This window comes from Podarcis tiliguerta, assembly GCF_965153285.1.
Source record: "Podarcis tiliguerta genome assembly, chromosome: 17".
Classification (NCBI taxonomy): Eukaryota; Metazoa; Chordata; class Lepidosauria; order Squamata; family Lacertidae; genus Podarcis; species Podarcis tiliguerta.
Window position 1 is genome coordinate 8,545,284 of NC_139550.1, and position 24,481 is coordinate 8,569,764.

At 46.7% G+C, this 24,481-nt stretch overlaps 1 protein-coding gene across 1 annotated transcript; it reads right to left on the reverse strand.

The window, feature by feature from the left end:
- Position 1: 1 nt before the first annotated feature.
- Positions 2-24,463, reverse strand: IGFBP7 (insulin like growth factor binding protein 7). The gene is made up of 5 exons (XM_083420648.1): positions 23,938-24,463; positions 5,988-6,097; positions 3,381-3,497; positions 866-992; positions 2-193 (listed from the first exon to the last, which is right to left on the reverse strand). Exons 1-5 carry the CDS (start codon positions 24,389-24,391, stop codon positions 174-176), a joined length of 828 nt encoding a protein of 275 aa, XP_083276774.1. The 5' UTR covers positions 24,392-24,463; the 3' UTR covers positions 2-173.
- Between the last annotated feature and the right edge of the window lie 18 nt (positions 24,464-24,481).

A 24,481-nucleotide genomic window follows, 5' to 3' on the forward strand; every position in this document is an offset into this window, starting at 1 on the left:
ATCTGTTGTAAAATACTTTACTGATACTTTAGCAAAAATTATACAAGGGATGAATAACTGTAGAGGTGGCATGAAAGGGAAATAAACACAGCAGTTTTCCGGGAGATTAACATAAACCTGGCATTGATGAGATAGCCTCTACTTCTTCATGTGCAATATAGAATCTTCAGATCTCACAGTTCAGCACTATCTCCTGCAAATAAATAAATAAATGCAGGAGGGTTATGTTTTCTTTGAAATGCATGTGAGAGAACTGAGAAGCTCTGTGAATTCCCTTTAAGAAAAAAACAACAACAACAACCCAAAACATATTGCTTTAAGAAATATCTGCAAAAGCTCCCCAATAATAGATAAACAGGGTCTTTAGGCTGCATATACAAAAGCATGATTTCTTGTCCTGACCTGGGACCCATTTGCAAGCAATGCTGAATGTTGTGATAGCCAATGCTCAAGCATGCGCCTCCATTCTAGGCTCCTGCCAGCTCCTTTTACAATGTCCTGCAGGACTATAATCACCAAGGCAAGCGGAAACTATGAATCCACCCTCTTGCTTTGCTAAGCTGGCCAGGAAAGAAAAGAAACAGCTCCAGACATGAGTGGGAGCCTGTTTCACCTTCTTGATGACTTTGCATTGTGTCAGTTAAAAAAACCACCTTATTTTCAGTTGTCTTGACATTTAAGAACACCCATTGAAACTCGAGTCAGATTTTCTGAATTCTTGTAGGAAATGTTAAAACATGACTGTACACGATGTGCTACTAAAGTCAACAGGCTCACATTTTTTTATATCCAGTCACATGTTGACTTTTCATATTGGCCCCAATGCAGTAAAGTGCGCGCGCTCTCACACAAAAAAACTCCATACCTTTTTTTGTGGGTATTTCATCTAAAGAATTAACCACAGTAATTCTTGAAGAAGCTGTTGCCTCTCCTTTGGAGTTCAGTGCATGGCACTCGTATTCTCCAGCATCATCCTTGCTCAAAGGGGATATCTGTTGAAACAGAACCATGATAACTGGCTGCATCCTGGATACTTGGTTAATCTGAGCCCCAAGTCCATTGCAAGACAATTTTCCAGATGAACAATTGGAACAACTTCAGTTTTTGTTGCAATTAATGGAAAGCATTTGGATATGAACCTCGCACGCACACACACACACTTAACCAAGTAAATAACGAGTAAGTGTGGGCATGGGAATGTTTTTAAATGAGGGGATCTGCATTTGTCTCTCATATTTCTTGAAAAGATGTCTAGCAAGACCCTGGAAACAGTTCTGAAGGATGTTCACCTCTAGATGGAAAACGTGTGTTCTCAAATTTATTTTTTATGGTCTGGATCCAAAAGTTCCCCATGGGGGCATGCTGGGTATTTCTCCTTGTGCAGGGGTGATTGTCCCACCCACCCCACCAAGCGTACTGTTCCGCATCATCCAGACTCTCACACAGCTTTGGCAAGAAAGCATGGAAGGGGGCGAAAGAGTCTCAGTGGATGCGTGCCTCTTGTTCTTTGGATCCAAGCCATAACTTGTGGCCCAGCTTTCTGCTCTCCAGGCTTTTAATGCAATCACAATATATAATGCACATTGAATCTGTAATCGGCAGCAAATTATTTACTTGGAACAGCAGGCATCCCAAATAAATGGCAAGTTCTACCTTCTGAAAGCCCCTAGCAGAGCTGGCTCAATGGGTCTCTCAGTGAAGTAAATTCCAATAGTGCCACCATACAAAGGAACACCCTGCTCCTAACCTAAAAGTTGTCAGACCCACCTTGGAAGGGAAATACACCCAGTTAGGCCTCATCTGAAATATCTCTCACACACTTACACTTTATTCATTTTATTTAACAAATTTTATGCCGTTCAATCGTAAAAAACTCAAGTGGTTTCTCCATTTGAATGAAGTTGAGCAAGATGTCAGAGGCCAAACTCCACTCAAAAAATTTATTATTATTATTATTATTATTATTATTATTATTATTATTATTATTATTATTATTCCCCTCTGACTGGGTTGCCCCAGCCACTCTGGACCGCTCCCAACAAAAAAAACACAAAACAGTAAAAACACAGCACAACATCACACACTAAAAACCTCCCTGAAGAGGACTGCCTTCAGGCGTCTTCTAAAAGTTTTGTGTTCTTTATTTCCTTGACATCTGATGGGAGGGCGTTCCACAGGGCGGGTGCCACTACCGAGAAGGCCCTTTGCCTGGTTCCCTGTAACCTCCCTTCTTGCAGTGAGGGAACTGTCAGAAAACCCCCGGAGGAAGACCTCGGTGTACAGGCTGAACAATGAAGGTGGAGACGCTTCTTCAGGTATACTGAGCCAAAGCCGTTTAGGGCTTTAAAGGTCAAAACCAAGACTTTGAATTGTTCTTGGAAATGTACTGGGAGCAAATGTAGATCTTTTAGAACCGGTGTTATATGGCGCCTGCGGCCGCTCCCAGTCACAGGTCTAGCTGCCACATTCTGGATTAGTTGCAATTTCCGAGTCGCCTTCAAAGGTAGCCCCACATAGAGCGCATTGCTATAGTCTAAGTGGGAGATAACTAGAAAATGTATCTTCCAAGGTTCACATTCATGCTGTATACCAGATGTTCAGAACTTTTTTCAGCCAGAGAGCTCTGCTCGCTTGTGGTAGGTGAGGGCCAGAGACAAAGGCGGAGCAGTGGGAACCTGCCCCTTGTACGTTCAAAAGTCAGAGGTTTGTTATACAGTGGTACTTTGGCTGTCAAACTTAATCCATTCTGGGAGTCCTTTCAACTCCCGGAACCATTTGAAAACCAAGGCACGGCTTCAGATTGGCTACAGGAGCTTCCAGCACTCAAATCGGAAGCCGTGTCAGAAGTTCGGCTTCCAAGAAACATTCACAAACCGGAATACTTACTTCCGGGTTTGCAGCATTTGGAAGCCAATTTGTTCAGGAGCCAAGCTGTTCGACAACCAAGGTACCACTGTATCTGGGGGTGGCGAACCTGTGGCTTCCTATTTGTTGCTGGACTACAACTCCCCTGTCTCTTTTGATGACCGGAGTACAATAACTGTTGGATGGCCCCAGATTAGCAACCCCTGTGCTACAAGCAAGGAGAAGAATGTTCCATGGTCACATGGACTTTTAGCAGGCCTAGAAAGGCACAAAAAACCCACCCACTCACTAGACACAGCCCCAAGGTGCCACGATCTGCCCCAGCCCTCAGTCTGAACTGCCTCTTTCTTCCCTGAAAGACGCTGCCACTCTGTCAAAATGCTAGTAATAATCACAGGGAGACTCCCTTAAAATTAATGGACCTAAGTTCGTCATGCCTAGTAATGTAAGTGGGGGACTAACGAGGGATACAACCCGCTCTGATTATTTCAACTGAAATGAGAACAGGAACTTACCAATACCCAACCAGTCACTTCATGTTTCTCAGGACCACCACGAGTCTGGATGGCTAAGTTGTCACGATCTCCTGGAAGAAGCTCCATTCTTTGGACGCCATATTGGCCTTTTATTATCTGGCAGATGAGGGGAAAGTCTTAGTGTTAAAGTTCCCCCGCTCCAATTGCCTCTGGATTGTCCCAATACCTTAATTTCCCAGAGTTTAAGGTAGTTGGAAGTTTTACGCATTTGGAGAAAATATAATTCTATGGGAAGAATTCAGCATTGCAATTAAGGCCACTGCTCTGCCAGGCCATGCATATTGCCTTGCCAAATGGAAAAATCCCTCCCTCTCCTCCTCTGTGCGCTGTTCCAGGGGTGCTCTTGACCCCCAATTTCGGCAGGGAGGCTCATTGTGCAAGTGGAAGATCTTGTGAGGGGCTTCTGCTGGCAGGACCAGTTACCATATTTTTTGCTCTATAAGCTCAATTTTTCCCTCCTAAAAAGTAAGGGGAAATGTGTGTGCGTCTTATGGAGCGAATGCAGGCTGCGCAGCTATCCCAGAAGCCAGAACAGCAAGAGGGATCGCTGCTTTCACTGAGCAGCGATCCCTCTTGCTGTTCTGGCTTCTGAGATTCAGAATATTTTTTTTCTTGTTTTCCTCCTCCAAAAACTAGGTGCGTCTTGTGGTCTGGTGCGTCTTATAGATCGAAAAATACGGTAGTTGATTCCCACCCGTGGCTAGCAGCCATGATGAACGGGGTGCAGCTACCAGGCAAAAGCACTCCTGGCCATGGAGATGACCTGAGCATTCAGAAGCACAGCTGGACCCCAGGGCGTAAACCTGGTTCTTCAAGGGCTACTGCTGCTGCCCCATCCCAAAGGGACAGAATCCCTAATCATGCCTAAAGATATCTCAGAAACCTGGGAGGTTGGATAGGAATTGGGAACCGAGAGCCTCCAAATACAACATGCAGACTCTTAGCCACCTCAAAGAAACCAAGAACGCTTTTGTTATCTAGTTTGAGCTCTCCTGTCTTCCTCTCTATCACCCGCATGGCTGCAGACCGCAGCATGGGCGGAAGATCGCGAGAGCACTTGCAACGTATCTCCGTGTTTCCAAAGCGCTCAGAATATGCTTGAGCTCAGAAGGAGGCATTCCTTAATACTTGTGCCCTACAGAGGCCCTAATATGGTAAAGTGCAACAGAGCTGGTTTTAGGAGGAGAAACAGGAACGAAACCCAGAAAAGGTGCTGGAAAGCAAGGCACGGGGGGATCTTTTCTACTTATCCACAAACTGCACAATCTCTTTTGGTCACAGAGTCGGTAGCTTTGTTTTTGCAAGTAACTGTTGTTAAAAAACCTCCCCCTCAAATATTTTTTATCAGTTTTCATTATAGCAAAGTACAAATAAAAAAAGCGCTCCCCTTTCAGTAATCTCAATTATGCTTGCAGAGCTCCGAGGGAGTGTTTGACTTGGCAACACATTTGGATTTCTCCTCCTCCAAGCCTCATTCTTGTTTTGTCATGTTCCGTCCTAATCCCTTCTGTTTATGCATCTGGAATGCCTTGATGGTCACCTTCCTCAGTGGTTAATTGCTCAAAACAACACCTTTCCAATTGTCTAAATTCCCCTGTCCTCCTCCTGTATCCCTCCACGTGTCAAAATTACCTGTCAAGGTTAGCACACAAAGTGCTCTTGCAGAGGACACAATCCACCAGGGCTTTCCATGCAACGGCACCCAATGGAATGAATCAATGGGAGCTGGGGGCAGGACATATTGGTGGTGCTCTTCTGCAGATCTTGGGAGAACTTGGCAGTGCTCTGCTGAAGCACTGCATTGATAAATACAAGATGGGTGACACCTGGCTTGAAAATACAAGATGGGTGACACCTGGCTTGAGAGCAGTACATGTGAAAAGGATCTGGGAGTCTTGGTTGACCACAAACTTGACATGAGCCAACAGTGTGACGCGGCAGCTAAAAAAGCCAATGCAATTCTGGGCTGCATCAATAGGAGTATAGTATCTAGATCAAGGGAAGTAATAGTGCCACTGTATTCTGCTCTGGTCGGACCTCACCTGGAGTACTGTGTCCAGTTCTGGGCACCACAGTTCAAGAAGGACACTGACAAACTGGAATGTGTCCAGAGGAGGGCAACCAAAATGGTCAAAGGCCTGGAAACGATGCCTTATGAGGAACGGCTAAGGGAGCTGGGCATGTTTAGCCTGGAGAAAAGGAGGTTAAGGGGTGATATGATAGCCATGTTCAAATATATAAAAGGATGTCACATAGAGGAGGGAGAAAGGTTGTTTTCTGCTGCTCCAGAGAAGCGGACACGGAGCAATGGATCCAAACTACAAGAAAGAAGATTCCACCTAAACATTAGGAAGAACTTCCTGACAGTAAGAGCTGTTCGACAGTGGAATTTGCTGCCAAGGAGTGTGGTGGAGTCTCCTTCTTTGGAGGTCTTTAAGCAGAGGCTTGACAACCATATGTCAGGAGTGCTCTGATGGCGTTTCCTGCTTGGCAGGGGGTTGGACTCTATGGCCCTTGTGGTCTCTTCCAACTCTATGATTCTATTTCAGCGGATCATTTCCAAAATTAACATCAAACGTCACTGACCTTGTTCCAAGTAAGCACTGGGGTTGGGACGCCAATGACCTCACAGCTCAGGAAAATCTGGGCCCCGGTCACATTCCAGATGTCTTTTGGGGGTGTCACAATGGATGGTCCTTGAAACAAGAGGAAGTCAGAAAGTCAGGCAACGCAGGCAGGAATTAATAGGATGAAGTACAGCCATACCTTGGAAGTTGAACGGAATCCGTTCCAGAAGTCCATTCAGCTTCCAAAAGGTTGGAAAGCAAAGAGCAGCTTCTGATTGGCTGCAGGAAGCTCCCCCCCACCCCACTCACACACGAAAACAAAGATCACCACAGCCAATTACAAACAAACAACCACACCATAGGCCAACCCCAACCTCTCTCACCACCAAAGGAACACAAGTGAACAACACAAGCAACGCTGACACCAAACCCTGCATACATTAAGCATAATAGAAACACCGCCACCCGACCCCCCTGACCCCCACCCATCTTCCCCCCCTCCACCCCTTTTTTTTCTCCCCCTAATGTCTCAACAAATGAAACAGATTTGTAAAAATGTTACATGGAAAAAATACGAGAGACATTACACATACTTCTGTAAATCAAGAAGATCTTTAATAATAATTTTTAAAAAGCTATAGGATTTCAGCAGGGAGCGGCAGGCCATGCACTGATTGGAAATGACGCAGTAGGACAACCCCAAAACCTTTGCAAATGTAAACATTATTGAATGTGGGATCAGAAAAGAACCACCAGGAGCCCAGAAGGCACAAGAGAAAGGATATCTGGAGGGGCTTGCAATAAAAATAAGGCAGACACATATAGGCAAACAGGGGAGGGAGAAGGTAGAGGAGGAGGTCCTTTGCATAGTCCAAAATTAAGAGGAGCACCACCGTCATAGAACAGCAGAGCTGGAAGGGACCAAGAGGCTCATCTAGTCCAGCGGTTCTCTACCTGTGGGTCCCCAGATGTTGTTGGACTACAACTCCCATCATCCCTGAGCATTGGCCTTGCTAGCTAGGGGTGATGGGAGTTGTAGTTCAACAACATCTGGGGACCCAAGGATGAGAAAGGCTGACCTAGTCCAACCCTCTCTCAGGTGGCTTAATTGCCATGGGTTGGCCGGACAGTATCCAGCTTCTTGAAGGAACTATTGCTTGTCCAGTTTCAAGGGTCAACCTCATCCAAGCAGCAGAGATGGGAAAGCAAAGAGGGGCAGCTGTTTCCTGTTTGTGAGCACCGCTGCGTCACTGATGTAATCGGCAGTACAGTCTGCCTCTGCACGATCACTCTTTGTACAAGGGAATGGCCCTCCGGTGGCTTCCAGAAATGTCAACAAGACATAGAAGTTGCTTTTCCTTCCCCCCAAATAAATAAATAAATAAATAAATATAAATTATATGAAATTCAAAGACTCTTTAGCTAAATATGCTAAGACAATTTAAATAGAAATACTTGCAAATACCAGATAGGCTTAGGATTTAAATATGTGATGTTATAGAATAATATGTTTAAAGTTAAAATGAAAAGAAAGAGAGATGTTAAGTGATTAAGTTAATTTTATGAAAAATCTGTTTTCGAAAACGGTTACAATGATATACATTGAAACTCAGCCAGGGGGATTTGAGGAAGTCACTTAACAATGTTACTAAGATTCGATTATGTACAGTTAGGATTTATGTTAGTTTGTTTATAAATTTTGGAAAATCAATAAAAAAAATAAATGGCAATATCTCCCTAAAAAACAATTACTTAGCTTTTAAGGTCTCCCCCTGGGGTAAGGGAGATTATTTCCCCCTCCTAAACTACGGTGTTACTCCTAATGGATGAACATTGCCCATGGATTTCGAGTGAAAAATCTAACTGAGTCCTAGGAGAAGCAAAGGGATGGTGGTGGAAGCTTTATTAAAGTTTTATTTAGCACGAAAGGCCCTGCTGGGTTTTAGGTCGCAGGCTAGAATCGCGAGCTTCTTTCTTTGGCTAGGCAGAATTGGCTGGGTTGTGACCCTTTGTTCTATTTCCCTCGGATCTGCTTCAGCGTTGGAGAGGAAGTTGGTCCCTGGGGGGCCGTAAGTGCCATGGGAAGAGACAGACCTTCGGACTCAAGTCAGCTACAGCAATCTTCGCGAGGAAGCGCTGCCAATCCAAGGCATCCAAAAACCACGATGTCAAGACAGCCCAGGGCTGAACAGCTGAGTGAAAGATATTGTTATACATTTGCGGTGTGTGTGTGTGTGCAGACCTCCTAAACCAGGCATGGCCAAACTTGGCCCTCTAGCTGTTTTTGGAACTACAACTCCCATCATCCCTAGCTAACAGGACCAATGGTCAAGGATGATGGGAATTGTAGTCCCAGAACAGCTGGAGGGCCAAGTTTGGCCATGCCTGTCCTAAACCCTAGGAATTAATAAATGGTAGAATATTGATGATTTGAAACGTGAAGGGAGAGATACAAGCTGCAGAGGAGTTCCTGGGCTAGCCTATGCAAAAAACAACACACGACCTGGCCAAGCTAGTGCCAATAATAATAATAATAATAATAATAATAATAATAATAATAATTTATTATTTATACCCTGCCCATCTGGCTGAGTTTCCCCAGCCACTCTGGGCGGCTCCCAATCAAGTGTTAAAAACAGTACAGCATTAAATATTAAAATTTAATATTTAAATATTAAGAAACAATACAGGGCCACTGGTAATGCAAGAGAATTGAATTCCCCTCTTCTCCTCAGGTGTGAACAGAAACTGGAGATTGGGAAGGCTGCCAGGGTAACTGGGTGTGAGGTGACAGGAAAAGAGAGTTTTGAGCAAGGGTTGCTAAGAAGAAGAAGGACTGGTATCCATCTTGGGCAGGCTGGCTGAAGGCTGACTGGGAGAGATGCCTTGGACTCCAGTGCTGCATTGCTGTGGAGGAACAAGCCCTGCTTGAGATGACCATGCTGTAAGATCTGGACTCCCTCCATGCAGACTGAGGGTGTCAATAGGAGAATATACCATATTTCTTAAAACTACAACGGTCTCCACTGTGTCTCGATTATCCAAAGGAACACAGACCCTGGCTGAGTGCCTAGAACCCCATGGCTCTTGCCCCCGCTCGGCAGAGAGAGGGGGAGGCACCCAACTTTGGTAACAAGACATTTATCTGTTGCCTTGTATGATCACAAGGAAAGCCCACAATCCACTGGACAGCCTTCCCATGGCAGAAAGGAATTTAGACCTGAAGGGACCCTCTGGGAAATACAAATGTGCAATCAAAAGTCTGGGAAACATAGAAATTCTCAGGATTCTACTGTGGAAATAAGTGGCTTTTGCACAATGAACACTGAACCTTCTCTCCCTCCTTTCACCCCAATTTCTTGTGCTCTTTCTAACCATCCTGTAATCAACAATTCAGCCATTGATCCTCATGCAACACATAGGTAAAGGTAATGGTACCCCTGCCCGTACGGGCCAGTCGTGACCAACTCTAGGGTTGCGCGCTCATCTCGCTCAAGAGGCCGGGAGCCGGCGCTGTCCGAAGACACTTCTGGGTCACGTGGCCAGCGTGACAAGCTGCATCTGGCGAGCCAGCACCAGCGCAGCACACGGAAACGCTGTTTACCTTCCCGCTATAAAGCAGTCCCTATTTATCTACTTGCACTTTGACGTGCTTTCAAACTGCTAAGTGAGCAGGAGCTGGGACTGAGCAACGGGAGCTCGCTCCGTCGCGGGGATTTGAACCGCCAACCTTCTGATCAGCAAGTCCTAGGCTCTGTGGTTTAACCCACAGCGCCACCCGCGTCCCTCATGCAACACATGCTTGGACCTAATTTTTTTTGCTGCTGATAATGCTGATGACGATGATGGACAAATATCAGTGTGATAGTCTGCTAAACTGGGCCTGCAGCTATGAAGGCTAATCTTAGCATGAGCCAAGACACAAACAGGTAAGCCAGTGAAGATCTTGTGAGCTAAAAGTTTGAGCCTGAGAAAAGTCTGCTTATGTTTATGTATTTTCTATATTATTTGTAAAATAATTAATAGAGGGGAACCCCCAGTCATTTCCTGCACTGCCTTGGGCAACATGGGGTGTATAGATTAGTATTCCTTTCTACAGAATTGCAATTAAATATACAGACTTTGGAGATGGCAACATATGAATGGCTGCAAAAATCAGTGCTGGATTTATGTATAAGATAAACAAGCTATACCTTAGTGCCCCACTCTTCTGGGGCCCCCCAAAAAATTTCAAGGGGAAAAACCTGAATGTACATTTCCAAAATATGATAAAAAACAAAATAAAAGCTACATACAGCAACAGTGTTTTGTGTTGTGTAGGCTCCTATGATGTAAGTAATGGGCCCCGCCTGCTAGCCTGCTCCCTAAAATATCACAGGTTTGCTCATTTCTATATACAGTGGTACCCTGGTTCTCAAACTTTGTCTGTTCCAAAACCAAAGCGTTCCAAAACCGAGGTGCGCTTTCCCATAGAAAGTAACACAAAATGGATTAATCTGTTCCAGACTTTTAGAGCCCCATTACCTTCAGTAATGGGGGCCTCATCAAACCTAAATCCAGCCCTGGCCAAAATGAACAGTATGTAATGAAGACTGCATACTTTGTTAGGATTGCTTTTTAACAATGCAAAACACCATGACGTGTGGGCCCATCATCCCATGCATGAAAAAGCAATATTGTCATCTCCATGGGGCAGGAAATGCCAATTATAGTTTGTGTTTCTATGGAAGAGTTTCATACACTGCCGGATGTCAGAGGCGCACTTGCATCCTGTTGTGCGCAGTGTCACAACTTTTGAAAGGCTGCACTGTTCTACAGACACGGACCGCTCCCTTGCAGGACACAAGAAACGCAGACAGAAACTCATTGGCTCCTCTGACATCTGGCTTGTAAGCCTGGCTGCCTGTGTCTGACAAGTGGGCATCTCACGTCAATGTTTCCTCATCTGGATTGCACCTTCCAGGAGAGCTATAGTCTGTCTTTTAGTAGGTTATCTCAATTAGGACCCGCGTACCTATGGGACCGCCTCTCCCGGTATGCCCCACGGAGAGCCTCAAGGTCCATAAATAGCAACACCCTAGTTGTCCTGGGCCCTAAGGAAGTTAGATTGGCTTCAACCAGAGACAGGGCCTTTTCAACTCTGGCTCCGGCCTGGTGGACGTTGCTAGGAATCACTAGCAGGTGCTGCAAACCTTCTTATTTAGTTCTAGGAACTTCTTCCTGGGAGTCCTTCGCTGTAGATTTCCAGAAGGAGTGGTCAGATGCATTTGATCGAGCACCTCTGATGGCTGAAGTCAGAGAGACTGTTCCCAGCTTGCTTATTCTACAAGCGATCCAATCCGTGGGAACTCTTCATAGTTTTCATTCCAGAATCACGGCCGCCTACTGCAGCACGCAGAGCTATCATGTGAGCCACGGATAACAAGCAGCAGGATTAATATGCAGGGCCTCGTTGCTGTCAAGTTGTGTTATGGCACCTGGGAGGTCGAGGCAATCAAAAACGCCCTTCTTACGTTAGGCGTTTCCCTGGGGGAGAAATCTCTTCATCTGCAACTGATTATAAAGTAGTTTGTCTGAAAACAATGTCAGCTGGATTTACAGAGACTTGACAGGAGTTCTTCCTCGTATACCTTTTTAAAAAAAATACTCTGCCGGATGTTTCGTCTCAACAAAAATGCATTAAATGAGTAAAAGAAAAACTCATAACTCCCACAAGAAGCCTGTGTAACGGGCAGTGTTCCAAAGGACTTGGTTCAGCAAAGGTCGCATGCAGGCTTTCCAGAAAATATTTGGAATTAAAGCACATGTTTATTCGGAATTAAAGCCCATGTTTAGAGGATTACTGGAACTGAAGCCCTGTTGCCCTGAGTGACCAGACATTCGCAGCATTGTGAAACATGGGGGGGGGGGGCTTCTCAAAGGTTATATCTTTTCTCCACCCCTCCATCATTAGGCTAACACAACAGAGTTTCATGTGAGAAGTTAGGGAAGAAGTAGATGGAGTTTTTTTTTGGGGGGGGGGGGGGGGAACGACCAGAAAAGGGCAACCAAGATGCAGTGTCTCCCCTATGAAGAAAAATAGCAGTGTTTGGGATTTTATAGTTTAGAGAAAAGGTGAATTAGAGGTGAGGTGATAGAAGTTTAAAAAAATATGCATGGCATGATGAAAGTACAGTGGTACCTCGGGTTAAGAACTTAATTCATTCTGGACGTCCGTTCTTAACCTGAAACTGTTCTTAACCTGAAGAACCACTTTAGCTAATGGGGCCTCCCGGTGCCACCGCGCGATTTCTGTTCTCATCCCGAGGTAAAGTTCTTAACCCGAGGTACTATTTCTGGGTTAGCGAAGTCTGTAACCTGAAGGGTCTGTAACCCAAGGTACCACTGTAGATAAGAGATACATTTTTCTCCTTCTCTCATAAGATTCCTAAGGCCAATTTCCATTTCTTCCCTCCCACCTCCAGAGCCCCACCCTACCCCAGGGGCGTAGTAAGGGGGGCAGTGGGGGTGGACCGCCCTGGGTGCCCTCACAGAGGGGGGTGACATTCAGCACACCGCCCGCCCACGACCCCCAAGCCTACCCCGAGTCGTCGCTGGTGGCATTCACATCAACTGACAGGAAGTGCCTACAGAGGGTGGTGAATACAGCACAAGATATTATTTCATCCACTGGATGAAATAGTGGAAGAACGTTGCCTCAGGAGAGTGAGGAAAATTCACACCCTGATTCACACCCTGGCCGGCACTTTCTTGATCTCCTGCCCTCGGGCAGAAGATATAGAAGCAGGATTAGTCGCACCAACAGGGTAAAGAACAGCTTCTATCCCTGGGCTGTTAGGCTGCTAAATGAAAAGATAACAACAGGGCAACTGACTTTCGGGTTTGGTGGGTGTGCATCAGTAAACGAGGGGAATTAAGACTAAGATTGCTGAGTGGGGGATGCTCATGTAATCTCACTGTATAGAAGTTGTACAAATGACAATAAAGTATTTCAATTCCCCCCTTCCCCCTTTCTTTTGACTGCTTGGGGGAGTCGTGGGCGGGTGGCACACCGAATGTCTGCCATGGGCGGCTCGCTCTGTCCCCGGCTGCAGGGCATGTGCGCCACTCCGGGCACCCAAGTGGCTATCCTGTGCCTGGGAGGGCACCCTCCACACCACACCCCCCTCAGGAGCACACCTGCCCTGGGCAGTGTGGGCATATGCTTTGCCGCTGCCCTACCCCATTCCTGATATCCTAGAAGCTCCCAGGTCCAGGCCATTGTTTTGGATTTTTAGATTTTCCTGCCTATCAGTTTAAGAAGTGAAAACAGGGCCACCCAAAAACGAAGCAGTGGTTTCTGCATCCTTAATCAAGTCCCAAGGGGCGCATAAAGCACTATCTTGTTTTTGGGTGGCCCAGTATGTCTTCCAAATTGATAAACACTTGATCACTTGCGTTCGCTATTAGTATATGTTATGTTTATAGATGTGTATGGGGGGGAAAGTAAACAGAGAGGTGCCGTGATGCAGACTTCTTTGGTAAAAGTATACACTGCAGCTCAGTGGTCCAACCACTGCTATAAAAGCCGCATCTAGAAACAGCTGTGTAGTTAAAATGTTTAACTATGCTTCCCTCAAAGTCATTGCATTTTTATCGCCTCAGAAAAGAAAATAGGTGCAGCTCTTCACATTAACATTCCTAGCCGCTATTTGGGAGGTAGCTAGAAGTTGCTTGGACGTTTCTGGCTAGGAGTTCGCTATTTCTGAGTGCTCTGCAGATTCTTCTTGGGTCAGTTAGCACTGACTATATGTGCTTACTTGCGTCCCACATTCTCACCCTACAAAAGCAGGTATTCCAAAAACTCCAAGAAGTCTCTCGTAGTCACTAGGAAGCTGGCCCAGGAGTTCGGATTACCAAGGGAAACAGTCTTTCGTAAGGTCCCTTGACACATACCTAGAAAAATCTCAAGCACCTGATCTTATAAGCCCCAGACAATCAAAATGTTCTGCTGCCAGCACTGTACTGGGGTTTCTTCAACAGGCCCTAACAAATAACAAATCTCCATGTTCAAACAACAGTACAAGACTGATATCAGGGGATAAAATGTGCAACTTCTCTGCTTACAACCTACGTATTTTGCTTCCTCTGAGCCCAGGGGTAGGCAACCTAAGGCCCGGGGGCCGGATGCGGCCCAATCGCCTTCTCAGTCCAGCCCGCGGATGGTTCAGGAATCAGCGTGTTTTTACATGAGTAGAATGCGCCCTTTTATTTAAAATGCATCTCTGAGTTATTTGTGGGGCCTGCCCGGTGTTTTTACATGAGTAGAATATGTGCTTTTATTTAAAATGCATCTCCGGGTTATTTGCGGGGCATAAGAATTCATTCCCCCCCCCCAAATATAGTTTGGCCCACCACACAGTGGCGTAGCGTGGGGGGTGCAGGGGCGGAACATCTGGGGGTTAGGGTTAGGGGGCGCAAATCCACGGGTTACGGGGTGCAAATTACTTGCCTTGCCCCGGGTGCTGACAACCCACGCTACGCCACTGCCACCACATGGTCTGAGGGACGATGGACCAGCCCACAGCTGAGAAAGGTTGCTGACCCCTGCTCTGAGCCCTCTCCTCCAAGCCTTACAGGACATCTCTAGCCTGTGTGGTCCTGCCTCCCTACATTACTTTGATCTGAATGTTCCCGGGCCACAAATGAGACTGAGCACAGCAAAACAACCAGCAAGTCTTTTAATTTCAATTAGCTGCAACTGGAAAAGCTTAAATTTCATTTTCCAGAAAAACAGTGGTTCACCGGGACGAGGATACTGAAAGCCCCCCCAATGGCCATCTTCAAAGACAAGAGAGGGAGAAGAAGTCATGCCCTAAGGAGGGCAAGCCTGGTACATTCCCAGACTTATTAACCATAAAAACTGGCACAGTTCCATTGTCATGACAGCAGGGTAAAGAATAAAATCTCCCCAATGGAAATAACAAGGATATTATGCAAGGGTGGGTTCACTTTAAGCCAGCGTGAAAATATTCACCTTCCAGCTTCAGAAACAGCTTGCCTCAAGCAGAATGTGGATTATGATAATGCCCTCTGTTAAAGGACAACAACTGCCCACGGGGAATCAACCAGTCTAGCGAGTCACAAGTTCCTCAAACCTGGACTAAACATTCTTTAACATGCGGCCATTCCTGGTAAAAGCATCTTCCTCAAGGACTAGTTTCTGAGAGCTCAGTGACATATTCCCAGTATGAAAGTTGCTTTTTTCCAAATTCATAGCCTGACAAGCAACTTATAAAGCAAGCAAGTAATCTCTCACAAAAAGAGGGCCTGTGCAGTCCCATTTGCCACACTTCCTGTGGAAAATATGCACAGCGACAGAAGTTCCAAAATATCTTTTTAACCGGACCCTTGAAAGGTGACCTTTGCCTGACCCTCTGGGCTTTCACTGCACACAAATGTCTAACCTGCCATGAACTGTAGATTGTTCTTTCCACTGCAGAGATCAGAATAAATGGTCATTGAGATAAATGCTATCCTTCCAAGGATGAAATATCCACATGCACACTATTTTTTATGTATTAGGCAAATGTGGGGGAAAAGGATAATCAACCAAAGTTGCCTAAAACAGAAAAACAAAACAAAAACAGAACAGGCTTGGGAATAAACTGCTAGAACAGTGAAGAACAATGCGTCATGGGGACACATTGCATGGGTTGGCCGGCAACCCCAACCAACGTGCAACTGCACATCACTCACACATGGTTTGAGAATTATTGCGATAACATCTCACACGAATGGCTGGATTCTGTATCGCGAGTTGATGTGCCCTTCTGCTCTGAACCAAAGGCAGACCTGAGTGAGTGGTTTGATGCAGGGATACCAAAGAAAGATGTCAAAAACACCAGAACAGGCACTTCTAGTTCTTTATTAAAGAAATGGTGACTTGTCTGTGCCCAATCAAACGCTCATACAGTGGTGCCTCGCAAGACGAAAAGAATCCGTTCCGTGAGTCTCTTCGTCTAGCGTTTTTTTTGTCTTGCAAAGCAAGCCTATTAGCGGATTAGCGCTATTAGCGGTTTAGCGGCTATTAGCGGCTATTAAAGGCTTAAGGGATTAGCAGATTAGCTGCTAAAAGGCTATTAGCAGCTTAGTGCCTTAGAAAAAGGGGGTGGGGAGCGGAACCCCCCCCCCCCCGGAATCGCAAGACATTTTCGTCTTGTGAAGCAAGCCCATAGCAAATTCATTTTGCGAAGCACCTCCAAAACGGAAAACCCTTTCGTCTAGCGGGTTTTCCGTCTTGCGAGGCATTCGTCTTGCGGGGCACCACTGTACATCCTTTATGCATGAAGCAGTCTGTCACTTTGCCCAGAACCTCCCATCACAACTGGCTGGTGAGCAGTGTTAGAAACTGAGATATGAAAGATAGGAGCTAAATGGCACCTTAAATCTAGGTTATGGGCAAAACAACAGAATGTCTAGGCGCGCTTTTTTAATAACAAGAACACAAAGCCGAAAATGAATGAACTGCCTCTAAAATATTATGTTCATTTCTCACACGGTCTAGTCCTTCCCCTGCCCACCCCCCTAATATTCTTCAGAGGATCTCTTCTCCAGTCTTCAGAGAGTAGCTCGAAGTGGAGAGGCAGAAAAAGGTCCTCCTTTCCTTCCACGCTGCAGTTTTAATCTGAAATCTTAGGCGCAGTACTGCGCCCAGAGCTCATGTGGCCAGTGTGACTAAGCCACTTCTGATGAACCAGAGCAGCGCACAGAAGTGCTGTTTACCTTCCCGCCGGAGCGGTACCTATTTATCTACTTGCACTTTGATGTGCTTTTGAACTGATAGGTGGGCAGGAGCTGGGACTGAACAACGGGAGCTCACCCCGTCATGGGGATTCAAACCGCCGACCTTCTGATCTTACATAATATACTGTAAAATATTAGAAAGAATAAAAACTGACTTTAAAACAGTGGACATTTATCAAAATATAGATAAATTCAACAGTTTTAAGAACAAACATATGAAACGAAATTACATGCTTGGGTAAGTGTTGCCTAAACAAAGAAGGTTTTAGCAGGCGTATAAAGCAGTAAGTACAACATAGGTACTTGCCTAATATTAATCAGGGGGGAGTGCTGGAGATCAGGTGCTGCCACACTAAAAATATCGATTTCTTGCAAGTGTGGAATTAATGGTATACAGCACTTGTAAAAGTGCTGGATCCCCAGATCTAACTGATCAAGTGGCCACATGTGAGACGAGCCTTCAGTAAATCAGTTCCAGTAAATTGGTTCGGTGCTGATGATATTCGCCCAAGGAGTTTAAAAAGAACTCAACTGTTAAAATAAGTGAACATGGTGACTTTTGTATATAATCTGCCTCCTTAATCTGGATAAATGGAACACCAGACATTTCAAAAACTCCCAAACAAGTCCTGGGAACAGCAAGGCAGGCAAGGTGAACTCAGGAGGGGGAAACAGAAAAGACTATATATATATATGAAGATAAACCAGAGGTGTCAGATCAGGTTCTGCCTAGAGAAAGAGCATAATTTACCGTAATTCAGGCTGGTTTGTATTCCCGCTGGCTCTATTATCTTTCCATTCTGAAAATTTGGCAGTGCTTAACCTCCAGATATTATGAATGTTTTGCTAGCAGAACTGCTTTCCCTTTGCTGTTAGCCTCGTTAGCACCAAGTCATGGGAAGAACATCAGCTATTTTGGCATTTTAAAACTAGGACAGCTGGACAGCTGAAATTCAAGGATGGACAAAAAGAAGCGTTCTTTCACACAAGACATAATTCAGTCAGGGAATTTACTGCCACACAATGTGGCGAAGGCCACAAGCTTAAAGGGCTTTGAAAAAGGATTAGATAAAATTATGGTGAATGGGCCTGTCCGTGACCATTAATCACAACAGCTGAATCAAACATCCATGTTCAAAGGCAGTATATCTCCAACTCAGCAGGGGAAATGTTGCAAGAATTAGTCATGGAATAATTTCTAAACAATACATTCTAATGCATAAGCCTTGCTCATGGTGGCTTCCAACGGTTAAGAGTAACATACCGTATTTTTCGCCCTATAGGATGCACTTTTCCCCCTCCAAAAATGAAGGGGAAATGTGTGTGCGTCCTATGGGCCAATGCAGGCTTTCGCTGAAGCTTGGAGAGCGAGAGGGGCCGGTGCGCACCGACCCCTCTTGCTCTCCAGGCTTCAGGAAGACATCCGCAGGGCTGTCTAGGCTGTGGATAGCAGCCTGCTTCCCGGAGCGCTGGGCGCGATGAAAGCAGAGCGCCTGGCGCTTCGGGAACACATCCGCAGCATAGGCAGCCCTGCGGGAGTTTTTCCTTTATTTCCCCCCCAAAAAACTAGGTGCGTCCTATGGGACGGAGCGTCCTATGGGACGAAAAATACGGTAATCAAACAATTATGCCAAATATAATAGAGACAGGTAAAACAATCTCCTGTTTTTAAGTGACTGTCTTGTTTTAATGGCACCTTTTTAGTGCATATTTTAATTATGGATATTTATATTTTAATGGTTTGTGCAATTTGTTTTTTATACTTTGTAAACTGCTTAGAGGCCTATTTTGGCATTAAGCAGTACAGTGGTACCTCAGGTAACATACGCTTCAGGTTACACACTCTGCTAACCTAGAAATAGTGCTTCAGGTTAAGAACTTTGCTTCAGGATAAGAACAGAAATTGTGCTCCGGTGGTGCGGCGGCAGCAGCAGGAGGCCCCATTAGCTAAAGTGGTGCTTCAGGTTAAGAACAGTTTCAGGTTAAGAACGGACCCGAGGTACCACTGTATATAAGGTAATAAATACAACAGCAACACCACCACCACGCGATGATTTAAATCCATCAACTATCGGGCCAGGCAAAAAAGCCTGCTGGAATGAAAACATCTTCGCTCACAGGCAGAAGACCATCAGACAGTGGGACACCCGAAACTATCTTCTACAATATTGGTGCAGCCACTGATAAAGCCCTGTCTCTCGTAGGTACCAGCCGTCTCTCCACCCACTGGTGGGGAGAGACAGCAAAGGCCTTTCCTCCCCTTTTCTTAGGAAGCAGACAGGATCAAAGAGGAGCAGTTTATGACCCTCCAGGGGTCTCAATCAGGCCCTCCAGGTCTCTCTATCTGGCCCTTGATACTTTCTGCAAGCCACACACCCCTCAAGTTGTTTTTGCCTGTCTGGAATGTGCTCTTCAGCTCTGATAATGACTCTCCCTTGCCTGGATGGAGAAGGGTGTACAAGTGTGTAGAAACTAGCCTACTATACAAAGGTAAAACTTAATATCCTATGCTCCACCCACTTTTCCATCTAGCTCCGCCTACTACTAGAATGGAAGATTGACCAGAACCCTGGCATGGCTTTAAAAGGGCCAGTCGTTTGAATCGTGCCTGGAAGTGACCTGCCAACCAGTGCAGAACCTATGCAGGTTAGGTATAATACGGCCCGATGGGGGTGCACCTTCTAACCTCCCGGCAGCCACATGCCAGACCCTCCAAGTGTCCCTATTTTCCAGGGACAGCCCTAGATTTACAGAAGCTGTCCCAGCTCCTGATTTGATCCCAGAATGTCTTACTTTTCCTTAAAGGTAAAGGTAAAGGTACCCCTGCCCATACAGGCCAGTCTTGACAGACTCTAGGGTTGTGCGCCCATCTCACTCAAGAGGCCGGGGGCCAGCGCTGTCCGCAGACACTTCCGGGTCACGTGGCCAGCATGGCATCGCTGCTCTGGCGAGCCGGAGCCGCACACGGAAACGCCGTTTACCTTCCCGCTAGTAAGCGGTCCCTATTTATCTACTTGCACCCGGGAGTGCTTTCGAACTGCTAGGTTGGCAGGCGCTGGGACTGAACAACGGGAGCGCACCCCGCCGCGGGGATTTGAACCGCCGACCTTTTGATCGGCAAGCCCTAGGCGCTGAGGCTTTTACCCACAGCGCCACCCGTGTCCCTACTTTTCCTTAGGATGTCTCTATTTTCATTAGAGAAATGTTGGAGGGTGTGGGAGTTATGCGACCCCCGAGCCAAGGAGATAAGTAACTATACAACCTTTAGAAGACATCTGTATCATATGTGGTGGGACTGTAGAGAAGTTTTTAACAATTGGGAAAATGATATACAATGAATTGAAGAAAATGTTTAAAAGGACATTTCTTAAAAAACCAGAAGCATTTTTGTTAGGGATTGTAGGGCAAGACCTGCCAAGGAAAACAAAGAATTTATTTATGTATGCAACAACAGAGGCAAGAGTCTTGATAGAACAAGGATGGAAGAATGAGGAAAAGAAGAGTGGCAAGAGAAATTGATGAACTATGCAGAACTGGCTAAACTGACATACAAACTGCGAGACAAGGACAACTGTGACTTTAAAGAAGAATGGGAACTTTTCACAAATTATTAAAAAAGACAACAAAATGAATTGGACTCCTTGGCAGGTTTTGAATAAACATACACAAATTTATTGATTCATAACATGGTAGACATATGATGTGAGGATTTGTATAATTTTATAACATGCAGAGAATAATATGGGTTGAGAATCAGAGAGAGGAGCGGAAGGAAGTCTCGGGGGGAGGGAGGGTTTGAGCAGGGAAGGGGAAAAATAATGAATATGATATGTTTTGATATGTTGTTATGTTGAAATGGCTAATAAAAACGTTAAAAAAAAAGAAGACATCTGAAGGGAGCCCTGCATATGGAAGGTTTTTTTTTTTTTTTAAAAAAAGTTTAATGTTTTATTATGTTTTTATATATGTTGGAAGCTGTCCAGAGTGGTTGGGACAATCCAGTCAGATGGGCGGGGTATAAGTAGTAGTAGGGATATAATAATAATAATAATAATTATTATTATTATTATTATTATTATTATTATTATTATTATTATTATTTATTATTTATACCCTGCCCTGGTTTCCCCAGCTACATCATCATCATCATCATCATCATATTGAATAGGATGTCCTATTATCATTGGAGAAATGTTGGAGGGTATAATATGCTGGACCAATTGAAGCATCTGGTGACTGCAAACTTAGCTCCCTGAACAGCGCATGGCAATAAGCCAATCATGATGTAACTGAGGCATGCATCCCCACAGCCAGGTTGGTCTTGGAGCCTCCCCACAAACCCCACTCTGCCTCCTTTGCCCAGATCCATTTATCCCCACTTCCTCCCATCTATGGCCACACTCTGCTTTAAAGAAGCAGACCTGACGTCGCATTACTTTATAAAGGAAGAGATCTGCAGTTTCCTCGCACAACCAAGCAACTGCAGCCCATCGCCGAGAAACTAAGAGCAGGGCTCCTTTCCAAGGCTCCCACACAGGCCTCAGTCCGAAAACAAACAAATCGAGTGCTCTCCCCCCTGACAGCGTTCTGGGAAAAACAGCTTGGCAGAGTATGGCGCCTGCACTTTGCATCTGAATGTAGCCGCTGATTTCCACCTCTGCTCTGAGGGCTGGAGAAGCAATGGTGGCTGGAGGGCTTAAAGGCAGGCCTGGCAACAGAAAGAGGGGTGGGCCACTCCTATACAACAGGGGTGGGCCAACTCCCAAGAGACTGCAATCTAGAGTTAAAAACTGGCTGTGATCCTTTTGAGGGGTTCAGGTCAAAGTTTTTTTTTAGGGTGGGGGTGCCAAAGTGGTTGGGCTTCTTTGAGGGGACCCAGTGATCTACCAGTGATCTACCACAGACGTCCAGTGATTTACTGGTAGATCACGATCTCTTTGTTGGACATGCTTGCAGTAAAGGTAAAGGTACCCCTGCCCATACGGGCCACTCTTGACAGACTCTAGGGTTGTGCTCCCATCTCACTCAAGAGGCCGGGGGCCAGTGCTGTCCAGAGACACTTCCGGGTCACGTGGCCAGCGTGACATCGCTGCTCTGGCGAGCCAGAGCCGCACATGGAAACGCCGTTTACCTTCCCGCTAGTAAGCGGTCCCTATTTATCTACTTGCCCCCGAGGGTGCTTTCGAACTGCTAGGTTGGCAGGCGCTGGGACCGAAGGACGGGAGCGCACCCCACCGTGGGGATTCGAACCGCCGACCTTTCGATCGGCAAGCGCTAGGCACTGAGGCTTTTACCCACAGCGCCATCCGCGTCCCAGCTTGCAGTATACAGCATAAATAAAAGGGTGTAGAGGCAAGGAGTACAAAAGCAACACACATAGCATCTCTCTTCACCAGGATCTGTCTGCCTTTGCCTTCTGAATCAGCAACCAGGTAAGCCACCCTTTGAATTTCCAATAATAATAATAATAAGCACATCACTCTGGGGCATCATGGGAAAATAAACTAGTACCAGCTGGGCCCCAGTGCTGAATGGCAGTCACCGGGTTATTTTTAAGGGGAGCCCACAACGGCAGACCCTGCAGAAGTAACAATGAACTTATTCCCAGGTATGTTTATAGGATTACAGCCTGATTCAAAGCCATGAAACTCAGTGGGTGACCCTGGGCAAGTCATTTCTCCTTCCCATTTGCCCGAAGTTCATTGCTGGAAGTGCAATACACCGTCATAATTACAATAGGTAAAGGTGAAGGGACCCCTGACCGTTAGGTCCAGTCGTGACCGACTCTGGGGTTGCAGCGCTCATCTCATGTGGCCAGCATGACTAAGCCGCTTCTGGCGAACCAGAGCAGTGCACGGAAACACCGTTTACCTTCCTGCCAGAGCAGTGCCTATTTATCTACTTGCACTTTGATGTGCTTTTGAACTGCTAGGTTGGCAGGAGCAGGGACTGAGCAACGGGAGCTCACCCCGTCGCGGGGATTCAAACCACCGACTTTCTGATCGGCAAGTCCTAGGCTCTGTGGTTTAACCCACAGCGCCACCTATTCTTACCCACCCAGCTCAATGGGGCTTATTTGCAGATACAATAATTTATTGTTATTAAAAAATAACAATAAATAAAGTTTAAATTGTCATCCAGCATTACCCAAGCCCTGAAATTTTATTTTGAAAGCAGACTAAGCAACAGGTTCTCTCACCTACCATTTACATGTTCTGGGAGTCTACTGTGCAAACCCTGAGCCCCCTCCCCACAGACCCATGTTTAGTTCCATATCATTGACTGAAGTACAGTGGTACCTCGGTTTACAGACGCTTCAGGTTACAGACTCCACTAACCCAGAAATAGTACCTCGGGTTAAGAACTTTACTTCAGGATGAGAACAGAAATCACGCGATGGCAGTGCGGTGGCAGCGAGAGGCCCCATTAGCTAAAGTGGTGCTTCAGGTTACGAACAGCTTTGGGTTAAGAACGGACCTTCAGAACGAATTAAGTTCTTAACCCGAGGTACCACTGTGGTCATGCCTCTGGGGGATGAAGCCCATCTGTGTGTAAGTGAAAATGGCATTCCAATGGTTTGTGTGCGCATTTTATGATGACGCGAGGCTGGGCTTACCTGCCCCACAATGTTTTACAGTGGTACCTCTGGTTACATACTTAATTCGTTCTTGAGGTCTGTTCTTAACTTGAAACTGTTCTTAACCTGAAGCACCACTTTAGCTAATGGGGCCTCCTGCTGCTGCCGTGCCGCCAGAGCTCGATTTCTGTTCTCATCCTGAAGCAAAGTTCTTAACCCGAGGTACTATTTCTGGGTTAGCGGAGTCTGTAACCTGAAGCGTATGTAACCCGAGGTACCACTGTATTCAACTTGGGTTGGCACCCTTGATTTACTGGGAATCACAGGTCCTGCTGGCGGGCTTTTTACAGGGGTCTGAATGGCCGGAGCGAGCTAGGATGCGGGACGAAACGGTCCGTCGGTCGGATCCACCCAAAACTTTTCCCCACCCGCTTCCTCCCAAGCCATGAGCGTAGCTGGAGGTGCAGGGGGCAGCTGCCCTCCCCATCGAGCAAATAATAATAAAAAGTAACCAACTGCATTGCAAATAACTCTGTTCTGCCCCCTAACATGAAGGCTGCCCCCCATAAATCCTGTCCCAGGCTCCCGTTGCCAGCGGCGCCCCTACCTTGCTCGCAAGGCCCCTTGCTGCGCTGCTCGACGGGGCGCCCGCCGCGGCTCTGGGCGCGCAAGCTGGCCGCCCGCAGCTGGCAGCCGCTGGGGTAGGTGAGCCCGTCGCTGCCGCACACCGGGTAGCGGCTCTTGCAGGCGCACACGCCCGGCTGGCCCTTGCGCCGACGGCGGCACTCCAGGCCGGTGGCGCAGCGGCCCCAGCCCCCGGCTGGCCCGGCCGACCCGGCGCCGCACGCCTCGCCCTCGCCCCGCGCGCACTGCCAGCAGCAGCCGCAGCCGTCGCGGACCTTGCCCAGCGGGCAGCCCCGGGCCGGCAGCGGCGGGCACTCGGAGGACGGGGCGCACGGCGGGCAGCCGGCGGAGGGCGAGGGCTCGCCGAGGGACGCGGAGCAGCAGCAGCAGAAGGCCAGCAGGAGGAGGCAAGGCGGCGCGGAGCCGAGACGCGACATCGCGGCGAGGACTCGACGGGACGCGGCGGCTGCTGCTGCTGTTAATTCCCGCTTGGAGCTGGCGCTGGGAATAAGCGCTGGGAGAAAAAG

Coding starts and splice junctions, on each gene's coding strand:
- IGFBP7 (XM_083420648.1), bottom strand. CDS start 24,391: ATGTCGCGTCTCGGCTCCGCGCCGCCTTGCCTCCTCCTGCTGGCCTTC. Junction 6,098..23,937: donor CAAGGGGCCTTGCGAGCAAG/GTAGGGGCGCCG, acceptor TCTTGTTTCAAG/GACCATCCATTGTGACACCC. Junction 194..865: donor TGAAATACCCACAAAAAAAG/GTATGGAGTTTT, acceptor ATTTATTTGCAG/GAGATAGTGCTGAACTGTGA.